We start from the raw sequence: 26,404 nt of genomic DNA on the forward strand, positions 1-26,404 counted from the left end.
TATTGCCATTCAATACATTCAGAATGTTTGTGAAATTTTATATTTCAAACATGGCCTTTTCTGTTAAAATTCCTTTAAGTGAGTATCTTTATTAACCATGATAATGTTTGTTTTTTGTAGACAAGTTTAGATGTGAGTTTTGGTCATGAAGTTGCTGTAGTGTTTCGACTTGTGGAGGGTAGTGGACCAGTCTGTTTATCAGCTCAACAGTTAGTAGGTGAGTTATCAATGATGTAGTGTTTTTCAGACGTAAAGAATAATTTCACAACAACCCATATCCAGGATAGACCAGCAGTGTAATGGCTTTATGATTTATTTTAAGATAACACAAGGCCAAAGCAAATAACACATGTGTTTTTTCTAATGGGCTGAAAAAATAGGGTAGGTAGGATTTAGGGAATATCATTTTATTTTACATACATTTTTTAACTGGTTACTAATAGGGAATCAGTCTAACCTTAACAGTGCATGTTTCAAAATGGCATTAAAGGTGTTGAGAAGGCACTAAAAATTGATGGGTAGTTTTGGCAAAAACTTCTGTATTTTTGTTGTTGCCTAAAACAGTGATCTGGAAGGTTTTTTTCACTATGGGCCCAGGGCCCCCCAAAAATAAATTCAATGGGACATTTAAAAAAAATAATGGGCCATGTTGTCAAATGAGTGGGCCATTCGAATTGACTTCTGTAAAAAAAATAAAAAGTATCATTATTTTTCTCATGTTTTGGAAAAGAGGTGTTGGTACAAGTTTACGTTTATGATTTTAAATAATATTGTTCCTGTGATTCTGTAATTTCAATGAATATACAATAACTTCTTCCAAAACGGACAATATTAAAGATAAACCTTTATTTACAATGTTTAAACTGTTACTGTTGCCTTGGCTTGTTCATGTTAATGTTTTTTTTAACATTAAATTTGGGTCTTCGTCAATACCATACTCATTCCAGACGTTCACTATTAGAGGACATTTCAGGAACGTCCTCTGCACTTCTTGTATTATTATTATTACTTCATCAAGATGACAAGAATAACAGTAGAGAGTACCATTAATTGATAGAACAAAACAATAATTCGCTGAAGTCATGTTTACAAAATGTCAAAACGAGCCAAAGACCAAAAAATGACAAGGACAGTTAAGCGCCTTTTATGGAGACAAAAACTATATTCATAAAAAGGCTTCAGGGGTTTTCAATCGAAATAATAGCAAGCTAAACTAAATTAAAAGATTAAAAGATTATTATTAGAGTTAAATCTCGTCTGTAATAGCCAAATTTCACAAATGTAAAGTTGTTTATAAAAAATTATATCATGAATGATGGTTAATTGCGTTTTTTGGGTTATCAGTTAAACCGCATGGTTCTATTATTACCATAGGAAAACACCCGAGACGTTAAACCGCATGGTTCTATCACCATAGGAAAACACCCAAGACGTCCTAAATATTTATAGGTGCTCCTATGATTGGAGGAACATTATACAATTATTCACACACATGGCGGGACGGAACAGGATTGGAAAACTATTTGACGATATCTAAACGTTTCGAAACGATGTGAAAAATATCGTGCGCCACGTGGGCGCTTACATTTGTCACTCTATGCGCCATTTCTGGTGAATATGGGCTATAGGCGCAGGGCACACGTCCTTCCCGATCACTGCTAAAATGGTAGCATATGGACCATAATTTGCTATTGGGCTCTGTTTCCTATAACTATAGAAAACTAGTGATAAAATGTGAATTACTGTAAGAAAAGTTGCAACTACATCTCAAGATGCCATTATTTTTATCAACATACAAGTGTATGCTACTCTTCCCTAGAAAACAAATGAAAATGTACGAATTTCAAAGATTCTACAACCGTATTTTTGTGTCGTTTCTCGCGGTACTTTTTGCTTCTGAAGAGCATAACGCTGACTGATTTATAGATAATCGTCACCGGCAAATTCGTAACTTTTGCTTTCAAATAACAAAGAACATCGACCAATAAGAATAGTCAGAAGAAAATGCAGAGAACTATAAGTATTTATGTAGCAGATGAAAGAACAGTGGTGTGATTTTTGTGTCCGATTTCGTAACGCAATTTTTAGATGATGTAATCTGCTTTGTTGTAATAGAATTCTTAAAAACAATATGCAAATATGAACTCTCGCGAGATGTTCAAACAGGTAAATCCGAGATGATTTACATTCTTGTTTTGATCTTCGTAATAATTAAATAAGAAAATTACGTTATCGTTATGCGTTACATTTCACACGAAACAGAAGTCCAGTTATTTATTAAAATTGTTTTTGTCCTTAAGTTCTAATCATTTCCGGTCATACGTGAAACATGTGACTAACATGTGATAATGCCATTACGGCCGGATGTACGAAATACTAGGTCTAAACATTGTTTTTGTTTCCAACGGGATGTTAGCAAACATAATCTGTAGACTTGTTTCGTCTTGTTTAAAAGAGGAAAATACAATTGTCAAAGAGATTGCGCCGGTGGTCTGTTATTTTCCTATGTGCATAATGTTACATACGATCCTGTGTGAAAATAAATGCCCAATGACTTGACAAAATTGATTTCATATTTGAAAGACGTTAGAACACACTTCGTTTCCCGATAATGACGTGAAGAGTCCTTGGAAAAATCAATCGAAATTACGTCTCTTATCATTGTACCAATGCTCGTTGGATTGATTTAACCTCAGCAGTAAATATTACTGGATATTTTAGGTGAATAAATATAATTTAATAAAAAATACATGTTAATATACAGTTACACTTGGAATGTACAAAGTTGGAATCTTTGTCACAGTTTTTAATTAATATTTTTTATTCATGTTCTGCAAACACTTATCAGAAAGGCAATAAACTTGTCAAAGGAGAAGTAAACTTTTGCCATGCATGACTTGAAAGGAAGTACTTTATTGATATTAGCCCACTAAAGTAGGTTAAAATGTGGAAACCATGTAGATGGTGTACAGGTCACAAGTATCACATTGTGCCTATTTTAAAGATTTTAATTCCCAGTTAAAAGTTTTTTTCTTTGCTGGATTTAAAGAATGTTACATTGCCAATGATTTGGAATAAATTGTATATAACAGGAATATCAAAACCAAATATAAATACATTTTTTTGGCTTAAACTTCAAGATACAACAATTATGGTATCCTGTATCAATGAAGAAAATATGGAAAATTCTGAATAAATTGTACTAATTGTTTTCAAAACAAGCACATATTTAGGAGTTTTATAATACTGTTACATTTAAGATGGATTTTAAGAAAAAGTATACTGTTCAGATTATTTTAAGCAGACTTTGCAATAAAATAAAACAAAAAAATTGCTTTCGGTTTCTTATGGTTTCCTGTCGGGTTTAAAAAAAACTTTAATACAACATTGAAAATAGATTTTAAATATTAACATGAAGCAAGTAACACTAGTAATGGTGTTTATTTATGCCTTTTGAATTATATTGTGCAAAATAAAGAAAATAAAGATTGGTTTCCTGTTTGGTTTCATGTCACGTAAACGGTGAATCAAAATGTATTAATTTTTTCTCGAAAAACTCAATTGTTCCATTCATACTATTCTAACACCAACACAACCCACAAAATAAAAGTTGAAATTTTAGAACTTATAAAAAAGGATACAAAAAGAAACCAAAGGCTGAATACCAAATTATGGTCCATATTGCCTATCTAGTACTATGGGGACATTATTACAATAAATTTTAAAACTTGGCGGCCTAATATGCTTTTATTTTTGCAAAACTGAAAATTGAATTTAAACTTGTATACCATTATTTTTATGCTGTCTTTTTTAGAATTGCAAAAATTAAATACTGGAAGGTGTGTTAGGTACAAGGAAGAAAATCATTCATTGAAAGTGTTCATCAAAAGTTAGTTTGACTTTCATTTGACCATCCCTCTGCATATGAACAAAAATAGTTTCCCCTCTTAACTTTAAAACCCCTTGGGCTTTGGGGATAAAACGATCTGTAAATCTGAAAATAACATTTAAACAGTTACAGGATTTTTTTTTAACTAAAACAGGGGTGTTTTTTTTTTTTTTTAAACATATAGCACTGTATCTTAAAAATCAATGAATGGTTGCTTTAATCTATGCACACTTCTTAGTTATATTGATCTTAAGATCTATATACTTTTTGGTGATTTTAGAGTTATTGAGTTATTTGTAAAAATTTAAAAAAAGGAGGGGGGGGGGGGGTCACATGTTGCACTGCATCTCCAAAATGATTTTTTGATTATTGTGCAAAACTTTACATTAATTATATTAATTTAAAGATCTGTTTACTTTTGGGTGATGATTCAAAATTTTATTTTTTACAGTTAGAGTTTTTTGTAAAAAAAAAGGGGGAGGGGGGTTACTTGTCCAAGCATCTTAACAGCCTTGAATGACAAATGCTTAACTTTCCACACTTCTATTAAAATTATATTATTCTAACTATATTTTTTTGTGATGATTAAAAATTTATTTTAGAGTTATTGAGTTTTTTGTATAAAAAAAAAGGGGGATTTCAAATGTTGCACCATATCTCAGAAAATATGATTATTGCATAAAACTTCACACTCAAGATGAAGGGCATGACATACGCTGGTGGCGCAGCTGTTTATTGATATTAAAAGCTCAAATTTAGAAAAGACTGAAGTTTGCCGATAATTTTCTGATTCACATTCCCACTGAAACTGGCTGACTATATTTTTTGGTGAATCTTCATAAAAGATTCTATTTGTGAATTCTTTAATGTGATATTTTCAATTTTCCAGAATATCCAGATGATAGAAATGTTTCACAAGACGAATCAGAATTAGAATGTTCAGAAGTGGAGGAGGACGAGGAAGAGGAAGAAGAATCTCCAAAGAAAGTCGAAATCACGAAAAAGAGAAAAGCATCGTCACAAAAATCTGGCAAAAACAAGGTATTGAAAAAGGTATCCATGATGAAGACTTAAACTTTCAGAAGCATACAATGCATGATTTTTTTTCAATAGTAGTAGAGTCCTTAATAAATCTAGAAAAAATTGAATCCAACACTTGACATTATAGATCGACTAGATAAAAAAAAAAACTTGTATTGTGTGCATAGCAAGGAAATAAAAAAAAAAACTTTCTATTGCTTAGAAATTTAAAAAAGAATTGACACGGGTTTCTGAAGTCTTAAATTTTTAAAGACCAAATTTTATGAAAACAACAGCACCAAAAAAAACTAAAAAAAACAATTTGCCAAATTATCAAAACTTTTTGAAAAAAAAGTTGCTAATACCTTTCCACTTTTCACCTGAAAACAACAAGAGACTAATTTAATTTTCCCTTTCATAAACAAATTCTTGTCTGATGACCTGTTGACTTATCTCGGACTAAACTTTTGACTTTTGGTTTTGAGAACCTCTTTATCGCCACATGTAAATTACTCTTCATTAATTTGAAAGGTTATGAATAAAATATTTTTTTTTTTTTTTAATTTGTTACAATACAAAATAGTGAAACTACTAAATATCAGAGCTCCAGATAAGCTGCATATTTGCGTGATCCTGCAATACAAATAATAAAAAACTCAATGCAATTGCCCATTGTTGGGTTCAATAACCCAATTAATTCAAAGGAAAACCCAATTATATGCAAAAACCACGAGTTCTCAACCCTTTTATTGGCTACCGTTTACGTTATTTACCCTTATCTGTTTACAGTCGTCGCGTAAATCTATTTTTATTATATTTATAATTGGAAATTTCCTTTTGTCCTAAAAATAGATCCCTGCATCAAGTAGCTGAAATGGGTCCCTGTTGGAGTTCTCCGTTGCTCAATAGGTACACATGTTTTTGAAAACATTTCAATCTTCTCGGCGTTTATCCATAAGAATGTGTCATGACGTCATATTTGTTTCTAATTGCTTTGGATTTATCATAACATACATTGAATTCAAACGAAAGTGAATGTCTGGTAAAAATATTGAATAGAAACATGTTTTCTGCTTCTTTTGAAAAGCTGAGGGAAAGTTCTGATGATAACAAGACCCAATCAGTTTTATTAGGAAGTGTCCATCGAACGCACAGGCGTGTATGCGTACCTTAACAAGAACATTGCTATTAAACATGGGGTTTCTTCAAAAACAAAATTAGTTGGAAAAAGTGAAAGGCCGGCAAATCAATTATGACATGATAAAGCATCAGAAACCAAAAGTTCTAATAAAAGACAACTAAACCCTGATTTATGTAAATTGAATAAAACAAAAACATTCAAGTATAATAAGAGTTTATTTACTATTTTTATTTCATTTAACGGTCACTTTATGAATACACACACAGGCACTGCCACTGGTCTCAGAATAGGGCTCTTCACTGTTAGTTCGGCCATATTGGATAGGGGGCAGATTTTCATAAAAGAGGTGAAAATGGTGTGAAAAATACGGGAAAACATCATTAAAACAGAGCTGTTGCTTGGAAACACACATAGGATTTCCCACACTTTCAAACTATTTCCACCTTCTTCCAAAAAAATCTGCCCCCTATCCAATATGGCCGAACTAACCGTGAAGAGCCCTATTTATTATATAAAGGTACAAGACAAGTGAGTGCCTGTGAATACACATATCCGTTTTTGTGAGAAAATACAAAACTGGCAGAAGATTTGAAACAGGACACAAATTAAACCTACAATTGCTCCTCAGTGAATAAACCAAATAAACCAGCTAACAAATAACCCTAATCTTAACCCTAAACCAAATAAAACAGCTAAACAAAGAAAGAAACACATTTTAGATGGAAAAAAATGTGGGGTTGATATTGCTTAAATATTCAATATTGTGTTGATGAAAAAACCCAATACATTAAGGAGCTTGGTGGTGAAAAACCCAATTTGATATTAACCTGAGGGGTGAACTCGAATTGATAATGCAATTAAAAAACTTTATCACCCAATTCTATAAGAAAATGGTGGTTAAAATCCCCAATTTGTGAATTCTTATCTGGAGCTCTGTAAATATTGTATGTCATGATGCATTATTTGAGTTAAAGTGTTGTATAAGGTTGATAAAGTGATACTATATTAAAGAAACTGGTGGAAATTTTATTGGTATACTTTACAACAGATGATGCAGTCTTGGAAATGTCCTCTGTCGCACTTTTTGAAAAGTTTATCTGTAAAACTTGTATTGGTCAAAAACCAATCAACATTGAATTAATCCAAAAACAGATCTGGATTTGAAGGACAAGTATTTTCTGGGTTGTCATATTGGGTAAACATATTTTTATTTGGCCTCAAAATGTGGGTAAATTCAGGCATATCTTGTGTTCACTTCCATCTAAACCCCAAAATTTCAATTAATGGGATCTTTTTTTTTTCGTTCTAGAAAAAAGGGAAGATGGAAGTGAGCCAAGATGATTCTGATGATGAGGTAATGCAGAGAATTAATCACATCTTTTGCTTACATTTTTGAGAATTTTTTTTTAGTTTCCCCATTTCAATACTTAGCCCTTCTGCTTATGCTTATCTGCAACTTGTTGAAAATGACTGGACAGGATTTAATTTAACTAGCACATATTCTTGTTTGCCGAGGACATAAAGTTTGTACCTTTTATTCTAATTTTTGATTTGAGTAAATTTTGGGGTTTAGCATATGTATGAAACGGTGTGGCTGAACAGTTTAGATCTTTTAATTTTGGCTTCAAATTGAAGAGACATTAATGTTGAAACTGGCAGTTTTTAGTTGTCATAAACAACTATTATCATTACATTTTTATGCAGTATTTTAGTTTTGATAGACAGAAAATGTCTTGTACCCCACATTAACTTTTAAACTTGTAACATTGTTATGGTTTGTTGTTGTTGACCAACTTGACCAATTATATATTACAGGATGAGGATGAAGAAGATATGGACGAAGAAGATGAGGATGAAAGTATGGACGATGAGGAAGATGAAGAGGAAATGAGTAGTCCAGAAAAAAGGTAAAAATTAATTATCATTTAACTTAAAATTGTATTGATGCAGATTTTACTTAAGATTGTATTGATAGCAGGCTAATCTTTCATATTTTTTTTTAAATGTTTGACATTTTGATGGGTAGCTGCATGCAGATTTAAGGTTTGACACTCGTTTTTGCTAAAATGTTTCATCTGCTCTGGTAGTTAATCATGAATAATGATATAACATTATTTTTTATACTCTGCCAATGATAAGTTAGCGATGTCTTATTGTAACAAATTAAGTAGAACCACTAATTGTTGCCTGCCTACTCTGTCAGGGCCTATTGAAAAAATAACAACTTAATAGTTCACATATACATATGATATAGTTTTGGATAAGGTCTTAAGTCAGTTTTAAGGGAACCACTATCAAAGGCAAGACATGATACTTGGTATGCAGTTGTATTAGCATTGACTTAACAATTTTTGGCAAGTTTACTTGATATTTTATTTACTATAATATTTTACATAATATTTTTACCTAACATTTCATACTGGCGAGATTTATCTCTGAATAGTTAATTGTAAGAAATCAACAGGCATAACAGTATTTGATTAACTGATATTTAGGCCACTTTTTTTTTATTAGTTGGTTTACGGGATTCTTCTTAAAAAAGGAAGGGTAGGAGGTTGAAAAAAATAAAATAAATAAAAACTATGAAAAAATGTAGGGTAGGAGGTTGAAAAATAAATAAAAATAAAAATTGGAATTAATACTGTTTTTTTTAACCAAAAATGGAGATTAACAACAATGACATTACTCTATATAATAGTAATATAATCGCTGGAGTATATACACTCAAAAATGAGTCCACTCCTTGACGGGAAGATAGATAGATATGATAGTATTATGCAGATTGTTTCATAATTTGGTATCGATACTTGCTGTTTTAATTTAAATTTAATGTGTTACAAGGAGTCCAATGTCAATGTAGATTGATGAAAGCATGTCCCTGATGAAGGGGAAGTGTCTTTACCAATTGCATTTGTCTTTGTTCTGTGTATTTATTTATCAAACTTAGATCAGGGAGTGACAAAATTCCTCATAACAAAATACAATCTTATTGAGGAAATACCATATGTGATCTGCATGTCATATGCCTTCATATGTGGTACATGAAAACATGTCCTTCTTAGGCTTTTTATGCTATTTTACACTGCTATTAATAAAGTATTAGCTTATATCTCGAAGTGTTCTGTGATTGTCCCTTTTTATAAATGTCGAAGTGATTTTAAATGTCAGGCATTCTATTACAGTAATACATGTTCTGATTTTGTGTTGGGATCTTGTTCACCATATCCCATCTCTGTTCCATTAAATCTTAATGGGTACGGTGGGATGGTATTTAGGTATTTATATAATAAGGCCAATTAATCAGACACCCATCCCTGGAAGCAAGTTAAAAGATTCTTCCCTTAAGTGACGTCTGGCAAGGCTATTTGTAACAAATCTTGGATGCCAGAAAGCCTTGCCAGACGTCATAATTATTTGGACTATTACCTCATATATGTAATGACAAATGGAGCTCAATCCTCAAGAAACTAAAACAACCCCTTTCGACGGGTTTCAGACTTTCTGACCAAAGTTGACCAGCCGTCAACCTCACTGACTGTCTAGGACAGGGTTTCAAATTAGCGGTTGTTCGACCTTTTAAACCAAACTTCCCAAACCATCTCAAAAATAATTTTCATTTTTATTATTCATGACTGCGATGTTTATTTTGTTCAACCGTTAGATTTACACCGAAAATCTCCAAGGCAACAATATTAAAATCGTATCTGGTCCTCCATTTCAACTTCTGAAGCAAGGTTGTCGGCTCTCCGAACTTTCCCGAAGTCCTGCGTGTAACATTGATTGCCGAGTTTTTGTGAGCTTCGGTCCTTGCTTGGAGTTGCCTTCATTTTCAACTGGTTCCTTTTCACCGCATCAAATCATGATGAAACGTTGACTGAACAGGGAACCGCCTTTCAACTGGTTCCTTTTCACCACATTAGATCATCATGAAACCTTGACTGAACAGGGAACCGTACGGGATTTCCGAATCCACTCCGAGGGTACTCGGATCTTTTTTATTTAATCGTGTTTTAATTTTTATTTGTACTTCTTCAAACAGAAAAAGGTCGGCCGAATTAAAAAAAATCTTCAAAATCGTTTTTATTTTTATTTCAAAATCGTGAAAAACTGGGTCGGCGGATCCGTAAACCAACTAATAAAAAAAAAGTGGCCTTATAGATTATCGTTGATCATCTCAACGAGATTGATTTTCTCGCTTGAGCTGGAACAGCGAAAGTGAGAAAAGCTATCGAGTTGAGATGACCAATGATAATCTGTTTATCGCTATTTTACCTATGACAGTGTTGTCAATTTCAATGTCAATTTCGTTAGCAATGCCACGTGGTCTCCTTAGATTTCTAGCAATAATTTTTCCATCTCAAGCGAGAAGCATGATATGAAAATTATCACAAAAAAAGATCAGAGGAAAAATGCACAAAATAGCGATTATATAACTTACTTTTTAAATCAATGTAACTTTCCATTCTCAATTTTAACTTGCTTGATCATATTTTATGAAAAATAATTTTATTCCCTTGTTTCAGATATTAATGCAGTTATCTTTCTTTGTACAACTTTTGACTGAAATTCAATTTTCTATTTCAGTGATAAAAAGAAAGGGAAAAAAGTGAGTATTTACTTAATTATTTCCACCAAATATCCATATTTTTTATCCCAAGTTGGAAGCCTGGTCTGTGACTGACTTTTGTTCAAACTTTATTTGTTTGGGTTAACATTTTAAAAGTTGTTTAATTTAGTCTTATTTTAATACTACAGATGATTTTAAAGCTAGTTATTGTACAGACACCTACCTTGTGGTAATTTGCGTAAAAATTGTAGTCTTGTATACCCCCCTCCCCCTCTTTATGGTTTGCATCCATCCGTCTGTCAGAAACACATCTAAGTTGGGACTTTTTGAGTCGGTTTTAATACCTGGTAGGATTATTTTTAATCATATAATCTTGACCATGCTACATTGTTAGTTAAATTTGATTTGACAATTTTATGGTAGCTCTTTTGTTGATTATTTTAATAATGAGATCTTGTGAATGAAATTCCATTTGATATATAAAAAAAGATGTGGTATGATTGCCAATGAGACAACTATCCACAAAAGACCAAAATGACACAAACATAAACAATTATAGGTCACCGTACAGCCTTCAACAATGAGCAAAGCCCATACCGCATATAGTCAGCTATTAAAGGCCTCGATAAGACAATGTAAAACAGTTCAAACGAGAAAACTAACGGCCTTATTTATGTAATAATAAAAAAATGAACGAAAAACAAATATGTAACGCCTAAACAAATGACAACCACTGAATTACAGGCTCCTGACTTTGGACAGGCACATACATAAATAGTGTGGCGGGGTTAAACATGTTAGCGGGATCCCAACCCTCCCCCTAACCTGGGACAGTGGAATAACAGTACAACATAAGAATGAACCATTTGAGTCCATTTTACAGAAAGCTCTCATATTAAGTAGGTTTGTTTACCATTAGGTGTTAACAAAAAAATTAGTAATTTTAATTTGATAACTAGTACATTGTATTACAAGTAACATTTCTAAGACTTTTTTAGACTTCTTTCAACTGTCAGAGGGGACTTTAGTTTTGTATTCGGTCCGTCTTGTCTTGTCTTATTCATCTTCATTTAGTTTAAATATTCACGGGGAACTGCCCAAAAATTGCAAGCAACAGGTCATTATATTTCATGTCAAATGATAATTAATTGTGCATATATTTCAGTCTGGGTGGGTTCATTTAACCTTGACCTCATATGCATCATCACTTTTTTGTTTAAATTTTTTCTCAGAAAATGCAACTGCAAAGTGTACATGGTTCATCTGACATAAACCTTATTTTCATGAATTCTTGACAATATAAAAAAGATGTGGTATGATTGCAAATGAGACGACTATCCACAAAAGACCAAAATGACACAGACATTAACAACTATAGGTCACTGTACGGCCTTCAAAGCCCATACAGCATAGTCTGCTATAAAAGGCCCTGATAAGACAATGTGAAACAATTCAAACGAGAAAATTAACGGCCTTATGTAAAAAAAAAAATGAAAAATGTTAGCTTTATGTTACAGGTACTAAGGTTTTGACTTAAGGACTTTCAACATATCACTCAGGCTTGGTCATTTCAGCATGTGCACTTTTATGCAACCTTTTATTCTAAAATAGGCTTGCACTGATCCACAAGTAGACATTTGTATCCTACTGACTTTCATTTTGAAAGTTGTACATGTTGATCCAGATAATACAAGTTGTAAAGACTAAAGATATAAATGGCAGGTCTTTGATCATTATTTGTCAATGGGTTATAAAAGTGTTATTGGTCTGTAGTTGTAAAAACATTATAGTTATTGAGTGTTTAACTATTGTGTTTATATTTGTGAAGGAAGAGAGTTTGAGTGGTGTATAAATGTTTGTTGTTTCACCTTTGACTAGACCAGTAGGCAGAATAAACAAGTCTTCATGGTTATATTGAATCTCATTTTGTCTCGATTGTATACAAGTTCATCAAGGTGAAGAACACATAAGGAGTTGTTATTCTTGTAGATATTTTTAGGATCTAGCAAATTTAATTTGATTAAACTAAGTAAGATGTACCATGCAGTCATATATAATTGCTGACTATTATACTATAATAGTCTCAGATATAATAACACCAGTATAAAAAAAGGTGGGAGGGGGTTAAAAAACTAACCAAAACTCAGATTAAATTAAAAATGCAAAATATAAAAATTATATGTATAATTGCCCATGTGAGAACTCCATGAGACAAAATGACAGAACAGATTTTTTTGTGGCTCTTAGTCTTAATTGATTTTTTAGTCTTTAAAAACAGGAAGATAAATAAAAATTGCATCAAGTTGGCTTAAGTAATTTCTGGTGCACTTTCTCCCATTCAAATGTGTGTACTTTAATATAATTATAGGATGTAATGGTTTAGTGTAAAAAAGTTAAAAAAAATCCATTTACCAGCAGAATTTCTGCACTTTTAGACATTTGTTAAAAAGTTTAAATAAATGTTAAAATTCTTCAGCACATACAGGTGTGTATAGAATGAACTTCCCATTATAAAACACTAGAGAAGAAACTTTAAAGCTGCTTTTGCAACCATTCTCAAAATACAACAACACTTGAAATACCAGAGATGAAACTTTGAAGCTTCATTGGCAACCATTGTTATCATACAATTAATAATACTTATAGTAGTAAGAGGTACCATGATAAATTCTGATTTAGAGGTATAGGTGAGATTGAACAACTTTTTACTAAAGTATGCTGTCTGTCATCATAAATCAGGCTGTTAGATTTTTTAATTTGAATGTTTTTACTTCAATATGTTTGACACATCTGTAGCCAAGGGGTGCAGTGATCGGGAAGGACGTGCGCCCTGCGCCTATAGCGCATATTCACCAGAAATGGCGCATAGAGTGACAAATGTAAGCGCCCACGTGGCGCACGATATTTTTCACATCGTTTCGAAACGTTTAGATATCGTCAAATAGATTTCCGATCGTGTTCCGTGCCACATGTGTGTGGAAACAACTGTAAAATGTTCCTCCAATCATTGGAGCACCTATATATTTTTAGGACGTCTCTGGTGTTTTCCTATGGTAATAGAACCATGCGGTTTAACGTCTCGGGTGTTTTCCTATGGTTATAATAGAACCATGCGGTTTAACTGATAACCCAAAAAAGCAATTAACCATCATTCATGATATAATTTTTTATAAACAACTTTACATTTGTGAAATTTGGCTATTACAGACGAGATTTAACTCTAATATATAATCTTTTGATTTAGTTTAGCTTGCTATTATTTCGATTGAAAACCCCTGAAGCCATTTTATGAATATAGTTTTTGTCTCCATTATAGGCGCTTAAATGTCCTTGTCATTTTTTGGTCTTTGGCTCGTTTTGACATTTTGTAAACATGACTTCAGCGAATTATTATTTTGTTCTATCAATTAATGGTACTCTCTACTGTTATTCTTGACATCTTGATGAAGCAATAATAATAATACAAGAAGTGCACAGGACGTTCCTGAAATGTCCTCTAATACGGAACGTCTGGAATGAGTATGGTATCGACGAAGACCCAAATTTAATGTTAAAAAAAACATGAACATGAAAACAAGTCAACAGTAACAGTTTAAACATTGTAAATAAAGGTTTATCTTTAATATTGTCCTTTTTGGAAGAAGTTATTGTATATTCATTGAAATTACAGAATCACAGGAACAATATTATTTAAAATCATAATTTTTAGGTAAATTTGTACCAACACCTCTTTTCCAAAACATGGGAAAATAATGATACTTTTTATTTTTTTACAGAAGTCAATTCAAATGGCCCACTCATTTGACAACATGGCCCATTATTTTTTAAAATGGCCCATTGAATTTATTTTTGAGGGGCCCTGGGCCCATAGTGAAAAAAACCTTCCAGATCACTGGGGGTTTCATGGGTTTGTAACAATCCCCCTTGAAAACGAAGAAGCACTGTTAGAGATTGATGTTCTGTTTGAATTGTAACTGTTTAAGTTGAGTGATTATATCCCCCTCCCCTTGGAAATTCCTGGATATGGGCCTGTTTCAAACCGTCAAAAGCTGTTATAGGCTGTATGGTTTCTTACATCCATGTCATTTGGATTCTGGTAGATCTATAGCAGTCTCATTTGCAATCATAACACATCTTATATCTTTTTTTCTTGTAAACGATTTATTTTAAGAAATAATGCCTAGAATAGTCCAACTGATACAAATACCCTTGGTTGGAACCTGGAAATAGTACGATCATTTATTGTTTAGTGGCTTTGATTTTAAAATTAGTAACATTCTCTGGGAAAATTGTTCTGTATTTTAAGATGAAGTTACATATTTTAAGTGTTAATTTGGAATGTAGATTTTATTATAACATAAGATGAGTTGGTATTTTGACATTGACATTTCAATTTAAACTGGATTCATTTCAGTGAAGAATTTTAATCTGTATACATAGATTTGTTTCTAAATCAACAATCTTTATGGTATGTTGTTATATGGCCATACAAAATACCACCTGCAAAATGCAAATTTTGAAAAACACTTGTTATTGAAAAAAATCCTTTCATTTTGAAATTAAATTAAGACTTATTTATTTTGCCTCCCTAAGAGTTTGTTAGGCATGTCATATAAAAAATATTTGTATTTGGGAAAAACAAGCAATTGAAATTCAAACTGCACTTTTCATTGTATTTTTTGTTTTTGTTTAAAGATTTATAAAAAAACCTACAGAATATACAGGTGAAGAAAGAAGGTTAAAAACTTGCTTCAAACTACTTGTGTAGTTTTTTGTCCCAGTTCTATTGTAAAAACTAAAAAATTAAAAACAACTATACAAAGGTCATTTCTGTAAATAAGAATAGCAGTTTTAAATTTTCTATTTTTGGTTACAAATGATTCAATTTTCTCCATTTTTAATGTTTAGCAAAGTTCCAAGAAGCCGACATTGTTGTATCGAACAATAACTGAAAAGTGAATGTAAGCCTGAATTTCTGTAAGAAAAAAAGTATTCAATGAGGAATTTCAGTTTTAATATATATAAAGCAATTGTCCGATTATTTTTCCATTAGACTGAGGTGAAATAAGGCCTGGATAAGTTTTGAAAGGAGTGCACTGCATCAACCAGCATGTTACAATTGATGCCATAAAGCTAGTTATAAAAGATGTCACGATTCAAATGGTACATATGTTCAGTATAATGAGAAGGTTTTCGTGGATAGTTGATTTCTACAGTGTTAATCTGTGTAGGATTTGACTTGTCACAGGCATGTTGTCAGTTCGATTCACTCCCTTCAATTGGTACTAATGACCTTTTCACCACAGCACTCTTCACAGATGACCATGCAGAAAATTATTTTCCCTTTACTGTTGTCAATGGCCACCCAAGAATTTCACCCATTCTGTAAAGGCATATTATAGGTGGTTTAACAACATGGGTGGATCAAGGATACATTGTATAATTTATAGAATATGTTTAGGGAGTATGTACCTTTTATAGGAAGATTTGTTATGTTCATTACCATTTTATATTTTAATTTCAAATTCTTTCAATATAAAAATGTACTATGGGATGAAATTTATGTGGAAAATTTTCTACATAATTTAAATCTATATAAAGAATTGAATAAACAAAAATTAATTTTTAGAATTTTATGGATTTTCGCACTTCAAATATAAATAAAAGTTATAGTTTTCCAATTTTCTTAGGCTTTAAAATATATGAGATTGAAAAACTTCAAAGGATACAATTGATGATACATAGTTTTATACCACCGATAATAAACTGGTGGGGAAATAGTGTTAGTCCTGTTTGTCAATCCATTCATATAGGGAACATGATTTTGCTTTTGGATTGTAGTTTCTCAGCAACTTTGGACAGTACAACAGTTCCATCAACTACATGGTGCCCTGTTAAAAAACCACCCAGACTTACATTTGTGAAGTGCAAGCAATTGTCAAACTTAAAATTAACTTAAAAACCATCTTGGATGGAGAAAATCTGACATAGGCAAAAGTGTTCAATTATAGAATCCCTCTTCTTGGCATTGATTGCTCTCAAGTTATCAGACGCCTATTAAAGTTGTTTCCATTACAGGCCACCATTTTTCTTCTACCAATTTGATGTTTTTGTAAAACTAATAGATGGAAAATGTAAACTGGAAACATGCCCCATCAATACAACATGGAGGGAAAAAAATCAATATTTGAAACATCAAATAGGCCTCTTCTAGGAGTCATTGTCCTTTGTTGACTATCTCCGACAAATGCATTCTACCATTGTGCTGATTTTTTAATTAAAACAATTGAGAGGTTTTTAAGAAGCAAACCCAAGATGATCATCTATACATGAAGTGAATCCCTGTTTGAATTTGTGAGCTCTGCAAACAGAATTTATTATTAAAGCTTGCCCTTGGGATGTGATGTTAATTTTTTTTTTAAATCAGACAGTTGAAAGTAAAGGCCTTTCACTCGCAAATTTGGCCCTGTAGACTTTAATTTTGAAAGTCTGTCGAGTTAATACATTACTATATTTCTTGTAACCTTCATTACCATAACAAAGTAAGAATATTTTGATTTGTTGTTTACAAGTGATTTTGTGTTTTCCCAGACTGAGGGATGTTCATAGTTCATTTACCATCACATCAACATTGTAAACATGAGTGGTATTTGAAATAAACATGTATTTACCTTTTATCATTGACCTGTCATTATCTAGCAACCTCTTGTTTACATATTAACATATTAATCTAATTATCACCTGGACAAGGTGTTTGACAGGTACACATTTTGGTGTTATAGGGTCATTTAAGGTTATCTTTAAGTTTTCCTGTACACCTGGGTTCACTTTGAGACCTGCTGAGTATACAGATGATGATTTTCTATGGATGATGCCCTTTTTTAAATCATGATCTTAGTACCTGTTATTTATAAACCTGTGAATATTGAATATCTATATAATTTATATTGCAAGGTCGAAGGTAGTATAGGCAATTATATATCTCCGCAATAGTGCTGAACATTCTTTCTGTAGAATCAAGAAGTAATAAAACAGAATTAGTCTCTTGTTTTGCCCCAGTTTGACCAAACTTGTGATGAATCTTTGGTCCACTATAGTTCGGCTAAGCTTTTGACAAGTTTGCATTATTACATAAAAGTTATTTGACTAAAGCCATTCTAGAACAAATTATTATTGTAGTTATGCCACAGTGGTGTCACTTTTACTGATTTTGAGTTATGCCCCTTTAAAAATTACGAAATTGCTAAATCTTGTTACCCATCATTTCCTTATTGGTCTCAACCAAATGTTATGAAACTTGTACACAATTCTTATAATAGCAAACACTTCTTGTCCCACCTGGATAACAAATTAAAAAAATATCATCCTAAATTTATACATGACCTTCAATTTAATGTTTGCTCCTTCAAATCCTCAATTACTTTAGCTTGACCTTCAATTTATTTGTTTGCCTTTTGTTTAAATGTTGATTTGGAATATGGACATCTGATCTTTCAAATGTATAAGTGGACAGTTGAAATCTTTGAAACGAGTATTATTTTGTAAACAAGACGCTTAAAGGATTCACTGTTTGTTTTTATTAAAAATTTTGTAATATACAGTTGTTTGCTTGTAGATGTTCTATGAATTATTGACCCTCAGTGTTTGGTTATATTTGATGTTAATAGCTCTTTTTTTTTATTTACAATTTAATTCTTGAACTCTATCTAAATGGGTTAGAAATTTCACCTTGCTCAAAAGAACAATCTGTCAATGCTTCTTTAACTTGGATATCAAGAAAATAAACTGCCCGAAAGACATCTCGAAAGTGAAACTCCAAATAAAGATATCCCCAAAAAAACCTGGCGTTGGTTCACTAGACAAGAGTTAAATGAAAAATAATTTGGTTTACAGTAATGAATTATTGATGGCAAATAGCTATTTTTGTGCCTGTCCCCAGTCAGTAGCCTCTGGCCTTTGTTAGTCTTGTATATATATTTTTAATTTTAGTTCATTTATATATATGGGAGTTTAGTGTGATGTTCATATTCACCGAACTAGTGCAAAATTTTATTTAGGGACCAGCTGATGCCCAACTGGGTTGCAGGATTTGCTCCCTGCTTTGAAGACCCATTAGTAGCCTTGGCTCTTTGGTTGGGTTATTGTCTCTTTGTCATATTCCCAATTTACATTCTCAATTTAATTATTGCAATCTTATTTGTTTTGATTGTTAAAAGTAATATATTGGAATGATCAGTTGACTATTAAGCAATCAATTTATAGTCCTCCTATTTATCACATTAGAGTAAATTCACAACTTTGTTCTGAACAGAAACATGTGAAATGCTCTCATTTATACTGATTTATATCTGGTGGTGATCTAGGAAGATGGGTCGTCTTTTCTTCCTTTTTTTTTTTACTTCACTGACCACCACTTAATACTTATAATTACAGGAAGCCAAGAAAGATGATGGGAAGGCAAAGAAAGGTGGAAAGATGGCCAAGGTAAGATATCAATAAAGAATTGGTAGTTGAAATTTTAGCTTTCTTTCTCTATTTTATGTGGAAATGAAACAGTTAAGTAAATCCAACATTTGTCTGGTGATAATTTATTTTTGACTAAATTTTTGGGACTACCAAAGGTCCGTTTTAAATATGGAATTCTCATATAGACATAAAAACAGAAACTTCAACTACTGTCAAGAATTTTCTGATTGTAACAAATGAAGGTCTTTGTTCAAACAACAGAAATACTAATGGCCTGGTGTTTACAGCATGTGTCAGATTAGAGCTTAGCTTATTGAATAACTTTTAAAACATTAAATTTATTTGTTATAACATAAAATTATTTGAAGTGGATCAAAACTGCAAATGTGAATTGGTACCAATTTCTACTTTTGTTTCAAGTGTGAAGGTAATGGATATGTGTGACATTTTGAAAATCTTAATCTCCACATTTTAAAGAATGACTTGCAAACTTTTGGTTTAAAAAGCAAGGTGTTACGACAACGGGAAGCTGGTACCTACTGTATTTAGTTTGACCCCTGTCATGATGTTGAAATGCACAGTAGGGGGCAGTCCACACATATCTTTTAGTCATATATACATAGCTACAGACATGAAGATTTGTGTGGAGTATTGTAAATAGTGAGTTTTCATCGCTGGGTATCTCTTTCCCCATTTGTTTATTGAACACTTATGTTTAACAGATTACTGTACTCAGACTGACAATAAACCAACAGATTTACTAGGTTGTTAGAGGCCATTGGTCACTTGTTTATCTCTCAGTTCAAAGAAGAGATTCATGAAAAGTGTGATAAGGCATCAATCGTGTAAGACTTTAAAGGGGGACAACCCAGCATGGTAATTTATGGCCTTGGATTGAATTACCAGGTGTTTTATTGATATTGTTGAAGATATATTGTGGTAGCCTCTGTATTTGGTAGATCCTGTGCCAATTTCAAACTAGGACTTGTGGTTAATATAGGTTTATTGTGTTTGAACAGGTGATGGACAGACACACATTTAAATGTTCAAATCAATCTGGTTTTATATAGACCTAACGAAGGGACAGTGAAGAATCGTGATTTAACTTTGGAAATGTATTTTTGCACTTGAAGATCTAACCTTCTACAGGACGGAATGATCTCAATGACAGTGTAAATTAATTCGGGAAAACTACCTTAAAATGAGGGTCATTTAAAAGTATTAGGAGTGACTTTCATCTGTTCTAGCATTTCATTGTGCCTGTCCAAAATATTTAGCATTTTATTGTGCATGTCAAAACTGTTTTAGCATTTCATCGTGCCTGTCCAAACTGTTAAGAATTTCATTGTCTATTCTTACCCTGAAATCATATGTTTAGACTTTTCAGATGTTTGGTGTCTTAATTGAAGCTGATATCTTGATAAAATGGTTTAAGGTCCGGCTACTTCTGTTGTCCATTATTAACTCTAAAGACCTCTGTACATTTTGGTTTTCTTGGTGCTTGGGGATTCACTTTAAATTGTTTGCGCTACAATCCTCAATAGATGTACAAGCGGTCACTGATACAGAATACTGTCACTGTTGTAAAATCGACTCGTAAAAATAATTTGATACCATTTGCTATAACATGGTTATAGTGTAAAGATGCATAATTTAAATGGATAACCCAAGTTGTAGATGACCTTGTTGGACCTAGTTTTAGACCTTTGATCTCCAAAATGATATGAATCTTTTGCTCTTGTCAGTGGTGGATCCAGAAATTTTCATAAGTGGGGGTTTTGTTAAGGTTGAATAAAATGTGACTGAAATATTGCAAAATGCCAGGCATATGTGTAATTTTTTTGTGGCACAAGATATTCTTTATATTTCAAATGTTAATTTTATATGTCATGTCATTTTAAAAGCTTCTGGGTATACAGTGAATGATTCATTTCATAATCTGCAGATTTGGTAGAAAATTTTAAAGCTTCTTAATTGTTCCATTAATTACTGAGAAAGACAATGAAATTGTTAGCGGGATGATGAATGCAATTTTTGGTATCTTTAAGCACTGAACTAAAATATTTGTGGTCACATTACAGAACTAGTTTTACAAATTGATCATTCAAGTTATCTGCATTACTGAGAAGACTTTAAAAATTTTCCAAAAATTAGCTTAGTTTTATCTGAAGAATTTGTACCAATATTTGTTCACTGGTCCGCTCTCCATGACTATTTAATGATAGACACAACTTGTCAACACTCTTAAGAAAGACAAGTGCTTTTCTGTGTCCTTAGGAGGTCGTTAATTTTTTTCAAACAGTCTGATTAAGTGTTTAGCTAAGGATTAAAGGTCCCTCTCTATTGCAAAACCTGGATCAGTTCTGCATAACTCCTGATAATATTTTGTTACAGGGCTTTATGTAATGTCGTAGATTATATATTGACACAGTGCTAGTCTAATCGCACTGCCACACTTGAGGTTCATGGCTCCATCGTTGCAGGGGGAAAAATTCAAAATCCTCTTCTGCAAATCTCCGATTACCGCATGTCACTGTGGAATGTGACAGGATTTTCTGTCAATCACAAGCTATTTTTGGTGCAAAATTAATGCAAGAAAGTTAGATAAGTGTTTGAAGTCAATGTCAAGCCTCGTGCTCTTATCGGTGGCCAATTCAGGATTAAGTAAATAGGAAATTGTTGATTTATTGTCGATTAAATGATTAAGGTTTTTAAAAAGATACCCCCTTGAATTTTCAATAGAGTTGTGATCTAGTTTTTAGGTTGAAAAAGAAACTATATTTTTGGGATGAGCAGTTACATAAAATATTCCATCACCTATACAATCTCTGTAGTTTTGTTAAAGAAATAACTTTTAGCAAATTTACAGGAATACAACCCAGGAAATTGATGTTTTTGATGTACTTTTGATTGATATATGTAAAAGCTGAAATTATTCTTTATTAAACCTTGCAACTTTTTGAATAAATATAATTCTGTTTATTGGTAGTAATTGTAAAAAAAAAAGCTTTCTGGCTAAAAGAATTAACTTTTAACAAGTTCGATAAAGATAATATACTTCAAAAGTATTTTCATGTCTTGCAATGAGCTTTCAAGCTTGTATGTGCAAGTATTTATATGTCACAAACACTGCTATTGGGCATTTAGATAGATATTGTATTGCACAGTTTTGAAATTAGAGATGAGCATTAATAGCATTGAGCCTTGTAACCTTTAAGCTTAAGACTGTAACATTTTAGAAGTTTATGAAGGCTAGGTATTGACACTTTCAACATATTTGGAGAAACAGTTGGGTTGTAAAAGAATTATTTTTTTAAATTGCATAATCTGTCATTGTGTATTGATTTGATTTGAAGTAAAGCTACATCAAAACTTTGCATTGGGAAATAATTTTAAGAAATATAAATTGCATGTTACATAAACTAGTAAATCTTGTATCACTCTACGACCTTGCATTTCGCTGTTGTTTTGCAGGTTAAATGCACTTTCTTAATGGTATACTTCCCGATGGTGTACAAATTTTTATCAATGACCCACATTTTTTATCATCGATAATTTATTATTTTTAAACTACAAACATTCCTTGGTATCATAGCACTTCTGAATTTCAACTTGAAAATTTCATTCATAAAAATATTGGTTGGAAAAGTTAATCAAGCTAGATTGTTTTCAGAAATCTTGAATGAACTAAAGATGTCTGTTTAAATGTTATTTTTTACCCCATGCAAAGAAAAACAAATGGAAATAATAGATTTTTGTTCAATGATTTTGAATCCTATCAGATCTTGGTCTTCAAATGAACGATTTGAAAAACATTAGTTACTTTTTGAATGATATATATAAATCTATTTGAATACAAAAGATTTGGAAATTTAGAACAGGTTGAAAGAATTTTTTTTACCCAAAATAAATTGGGGTTTTCTTACTACATGTATATATAAACAAATATGAAAATTAAGAATATATAGAAAGTTTAATAAAAAAATTCTACCACAATAAGATTATTATAATTCTAAAGTAAGTTAAAGAACAAGTTTAAAAGGTGATGCATACATGTTTTCTGGTCTGTACATTCGTCCATCTGTTGGTTGTTTGTGTCCCGCAGCAGGTTAAAGTTTTTGAAGTTGAAGTCCAATCAACTTGAAACTTAGTACATGTACACATGTTACTTATGATATGATTCTTTCTAATTTTAATGCCAAATAAGAGTTTTGACCCAAATTTCAGGGTCCATTGAACATAGAAAATGATAGTGCGAGTGGGACATCCATGTACTGGGAACACATTCTTGTTTGGTAATCTTTTGAGTGACCAAAGTTATGTGCAGATTATTTTCTGTGGATGTATAAACAATTGTAAAATCATTTTCAAATTTTATGGGACCTCTGCATGCTTTATCTTGTAAATTCTTGGTTTAAACAGAATGCTTTGTTACTAAGAATGGCTAAACATAGGTATTGCTTTTATAGTGGTTATGGTGATAGAGTGACCAATTGTAAATTTTTCTGCTTAAATCAGTTTGATAGTAACTAATTATTTTAATTCAATGATATTTTCTATAAAGTTGCATTACTATCAGAACACATCAGTTTGTTCATGACTATTTTAATGCAAGACCTATCTCATTCTGTCTAAGCAGGTTGTAATACAATTTTTCTGGATTATGGCCCTTTGCATGATGAGGAGTCCAGATGAAGTTACAAATGCTTCGTTTATAGAAACGAGATAACTTTATCAGTATTAAAAAAATGATTCAGAAAACATTTGAGTTTTTCAGGTAGATAAACATACATAGAACATGTAGTATGAGTGCCAATGAGACAACTCTCCATCCAAATAACAATTTAAAAAAGTAAACCATTATAGGTCAATGTACAGCCTTCAACACAGAGCCTTGGCTCACATCGAACAACAAGCTATAAAGGGCCCCAAAATAACTAGTGTATAACCATTCAAACGTGAAAACCAACAGTCTAATGATCAGTTTTGAAAAAAAAAAGGATTCAGAAAATATTTGAGTTTTTCAGGAGGATAAACATACAGTTCACAATACACTGCAGTGCCTTATTTTAAACAATCCATACTACTCTTTACTTTAAAGGCCTCAATTTTGATTTAACTGTATTGTGAGTACATGTATAACAATAGAGGATTAAAGTACTCATCAATATTGATTTAACTATATTGTGAGTACATGTATAACAATAGAGGATTAAAGTACTCATCAATATTGATTTATCTGTATTGTGAGTACATGTATAACAATAGAGGATTAAAGTACTCATCAATATTGATTTAACTATATTGTGAGTACATGTATAACAATAGAGGATTAAAGTACTCATCAATATTGATTTAACTGTAATGTGAGTACATGTATAACAATAGAGGATTAAAGTACTCATCAATATTGATTTAACTGTAATGTGAGTACATGTATAACAATAGAGGATTAAAGTACTCATCAATATTGATTTAACTGTAATGTGAGTACATGTATAACAATAGAGGATTAAAGTTCTCATCAATATTGATTTAACTGTAATGTGAGTACATGTATAACAATAGAGGATTAAAGTACTCATCAATATTGATTTAACTGTATTGTGAGTACATGTATAACAATAGAGGATTAAAGTACTCATCAATATTGATTTAACTGTAATGTGAGTACATGTATAACAATAGAGGATTGAAGTACTCATCAATATTGATTTAACTGTAATGTGAGTACATGTATAACAATAGAGGATTAAAGTTCTCATCAATATTGATTTAACTGTATTGTGAGTACATGTATAACAATAGAGGATTAAAGTACTCATCAATTTTGATTTAACTGTATTGTGAGTACATGTATTACAATAGATTATTAAAGTACTGTAGTTTTTCTTTATTTATTGACAGGTCTCTCCAAAGAAAGATGCCAATTCCAAGAAAGCAAAGAAAACAGCTAAAGCCAAGTAGATAGTATTACATCTGATTATAGACTTAATAGTGAAAGTGCTAATATTTTCTACATTTTGTTTTGATTAATAAATTTTTCTGAAAATTTTGCTATTGTACTTGTAAAAGGTTGATCAGAGTAAAGTAGAATCTTTTGTTTATAAGATTCCACTTATTCAAGGGAGTAGTATAGTTACCATGTCTATCAGTTGAAAGTGATCTTCGTTTTGCACTTTTGAGGCATGTGATATTTTATTATACCTCTGCTCAAGAGTCTTGTGTATATAGAAAATCTGTGCGTCACACTTCCAGATTATAAGAAACAGATTTTTTTAAGATTTTAAAAACCTAAGTGTTTCATGAAAATAATGGAAATCTTGATTGGAGAAGATTACAATGATCAAATTGGTATATTTGAATTGTTTACATCTGTTTCTAATGGCTTTAACTGTTTAATGTATGTCCATTATTTGTTTTTATGCCCCATTTATGGGTATTATGTTTTCTGGTCTTTGCATTTGTTCGTTGGTTTGTTTGTTTGTCCGTCTGTCTTTCCTGCTTCTGGTTTTTGGTCGAGGTAGGTTTTGATGAAGTTGAAGTCTTGTCAACTTCAAATTTCAAATCAATTTTTTTTTTAAAAACTTAAGGATTTTCTTATCCTAGGAATAGATTACCTTAGCTGTATTTGCCACAAATTTTTGGAATTATGGATCCTCCGTGCTCTTCAACTTTGTACTTGCCTTTATAGATATTTTGATATGATCAACTGATGAGTCTAATGTAGACAAAACGCGCTTCTAGCATACTAAATTATAATCCTGGTACCTTTGATAACTATTGAAACTTGGTACACATTTTCCCTATAATATGAGATTTCTAATTTTTACCCCAATTTCATGGTCCACTGCAAATAGAAAATGATAATGCTGATTGGGCATCTGTGTTCTATGGACACATTATGGTTTTTATACGCCCGCCTTTTAGAAGGGACGTATTATGGTATACCGTTGTCTGTCAGTCCGTCATCCACACTTCGGACAATAACTCAAAAATACTTTCACCAATTTCCATGAAACTTACGTGAATTGTTTATAGTTATTGACGTAAGATCCCTTTCGGTTTTTTTTTAATTTCAGATTTTAAGTTTTGGATTAATGGGGCTTTATTCATAAAAAAGGGGGGATTTTCAACACTTCGAACAATAACTCAAAAAGGCTTTCACCAATGTCCATGAAACTTTGGTGAATTGTTTATATCTTTCCATTTTTAAAATTTTAGATTTTACGTTTTCTTAAGTAATGAATTTTTATACTTAAAAAAGAAAGATTTTATGCAACTTTGGTGAATATATTAACGCAACATCCCTTTGGATTTG

General features: G+C 31.8%; 1 protein-coding gene across 1 annotated transcript in view; it reads left to right on the plus strand.

The window, feature by feature from the left end:
• LOC134716183 (nucleoplasmin-like protein ANO39) overlaps nt 1-25,138 on the plus strand; it is a 29,219-nt gene extending 4,081 nt beyond the window's left edge. The window contains exons 4-10 of the mRNA XM_063579012.1: nt 121-217; nt 4,779-4,930; nt 7,360-7,404; nt 7,866-7,957; nt 10,635-10,656; nt 19,051-19,101; nt 24,991-25,138. Coding sequence (XP_063435082.1) covers nt 121-217; nt 4,779-4,930; nt 7,360-7,404; nt 7,866-7,957; nt 10,635-10,656; nt 19,051-19,101; nt 24,991-25,050 — 519 coding nt within the window. The 3' untranslated portion in view covers nt 25,051-25,138. The remainder of the gene's footprint in view (nt 1-120; nt 218-4,778; nt 4,931-7,359; nt 7,405-7,865; nt 7,958-10,634; nt 10,657-19,050; nt 19,102-24,990) is intronic.
• Nucleotides 25,139-26,404: the final 1,266 nt, after the last annotated feature.

This window comes from Mytilus trossulus, chromosome 4, assembly GCF_036588685.1.
Source record: "Mytilus trossulus isolate FHL-02 chromosome 4, PNRI_Mtr1.1.1.hap1, whole genome shotgun sequence".
Classification (NCBI taxonomy): domain Eukaryota; kingdom Metazoa; phylum Mollusca; class Bivalvia; order Mytilida; family Mytilidae; genus Mytilus; species Mytilus trossulus.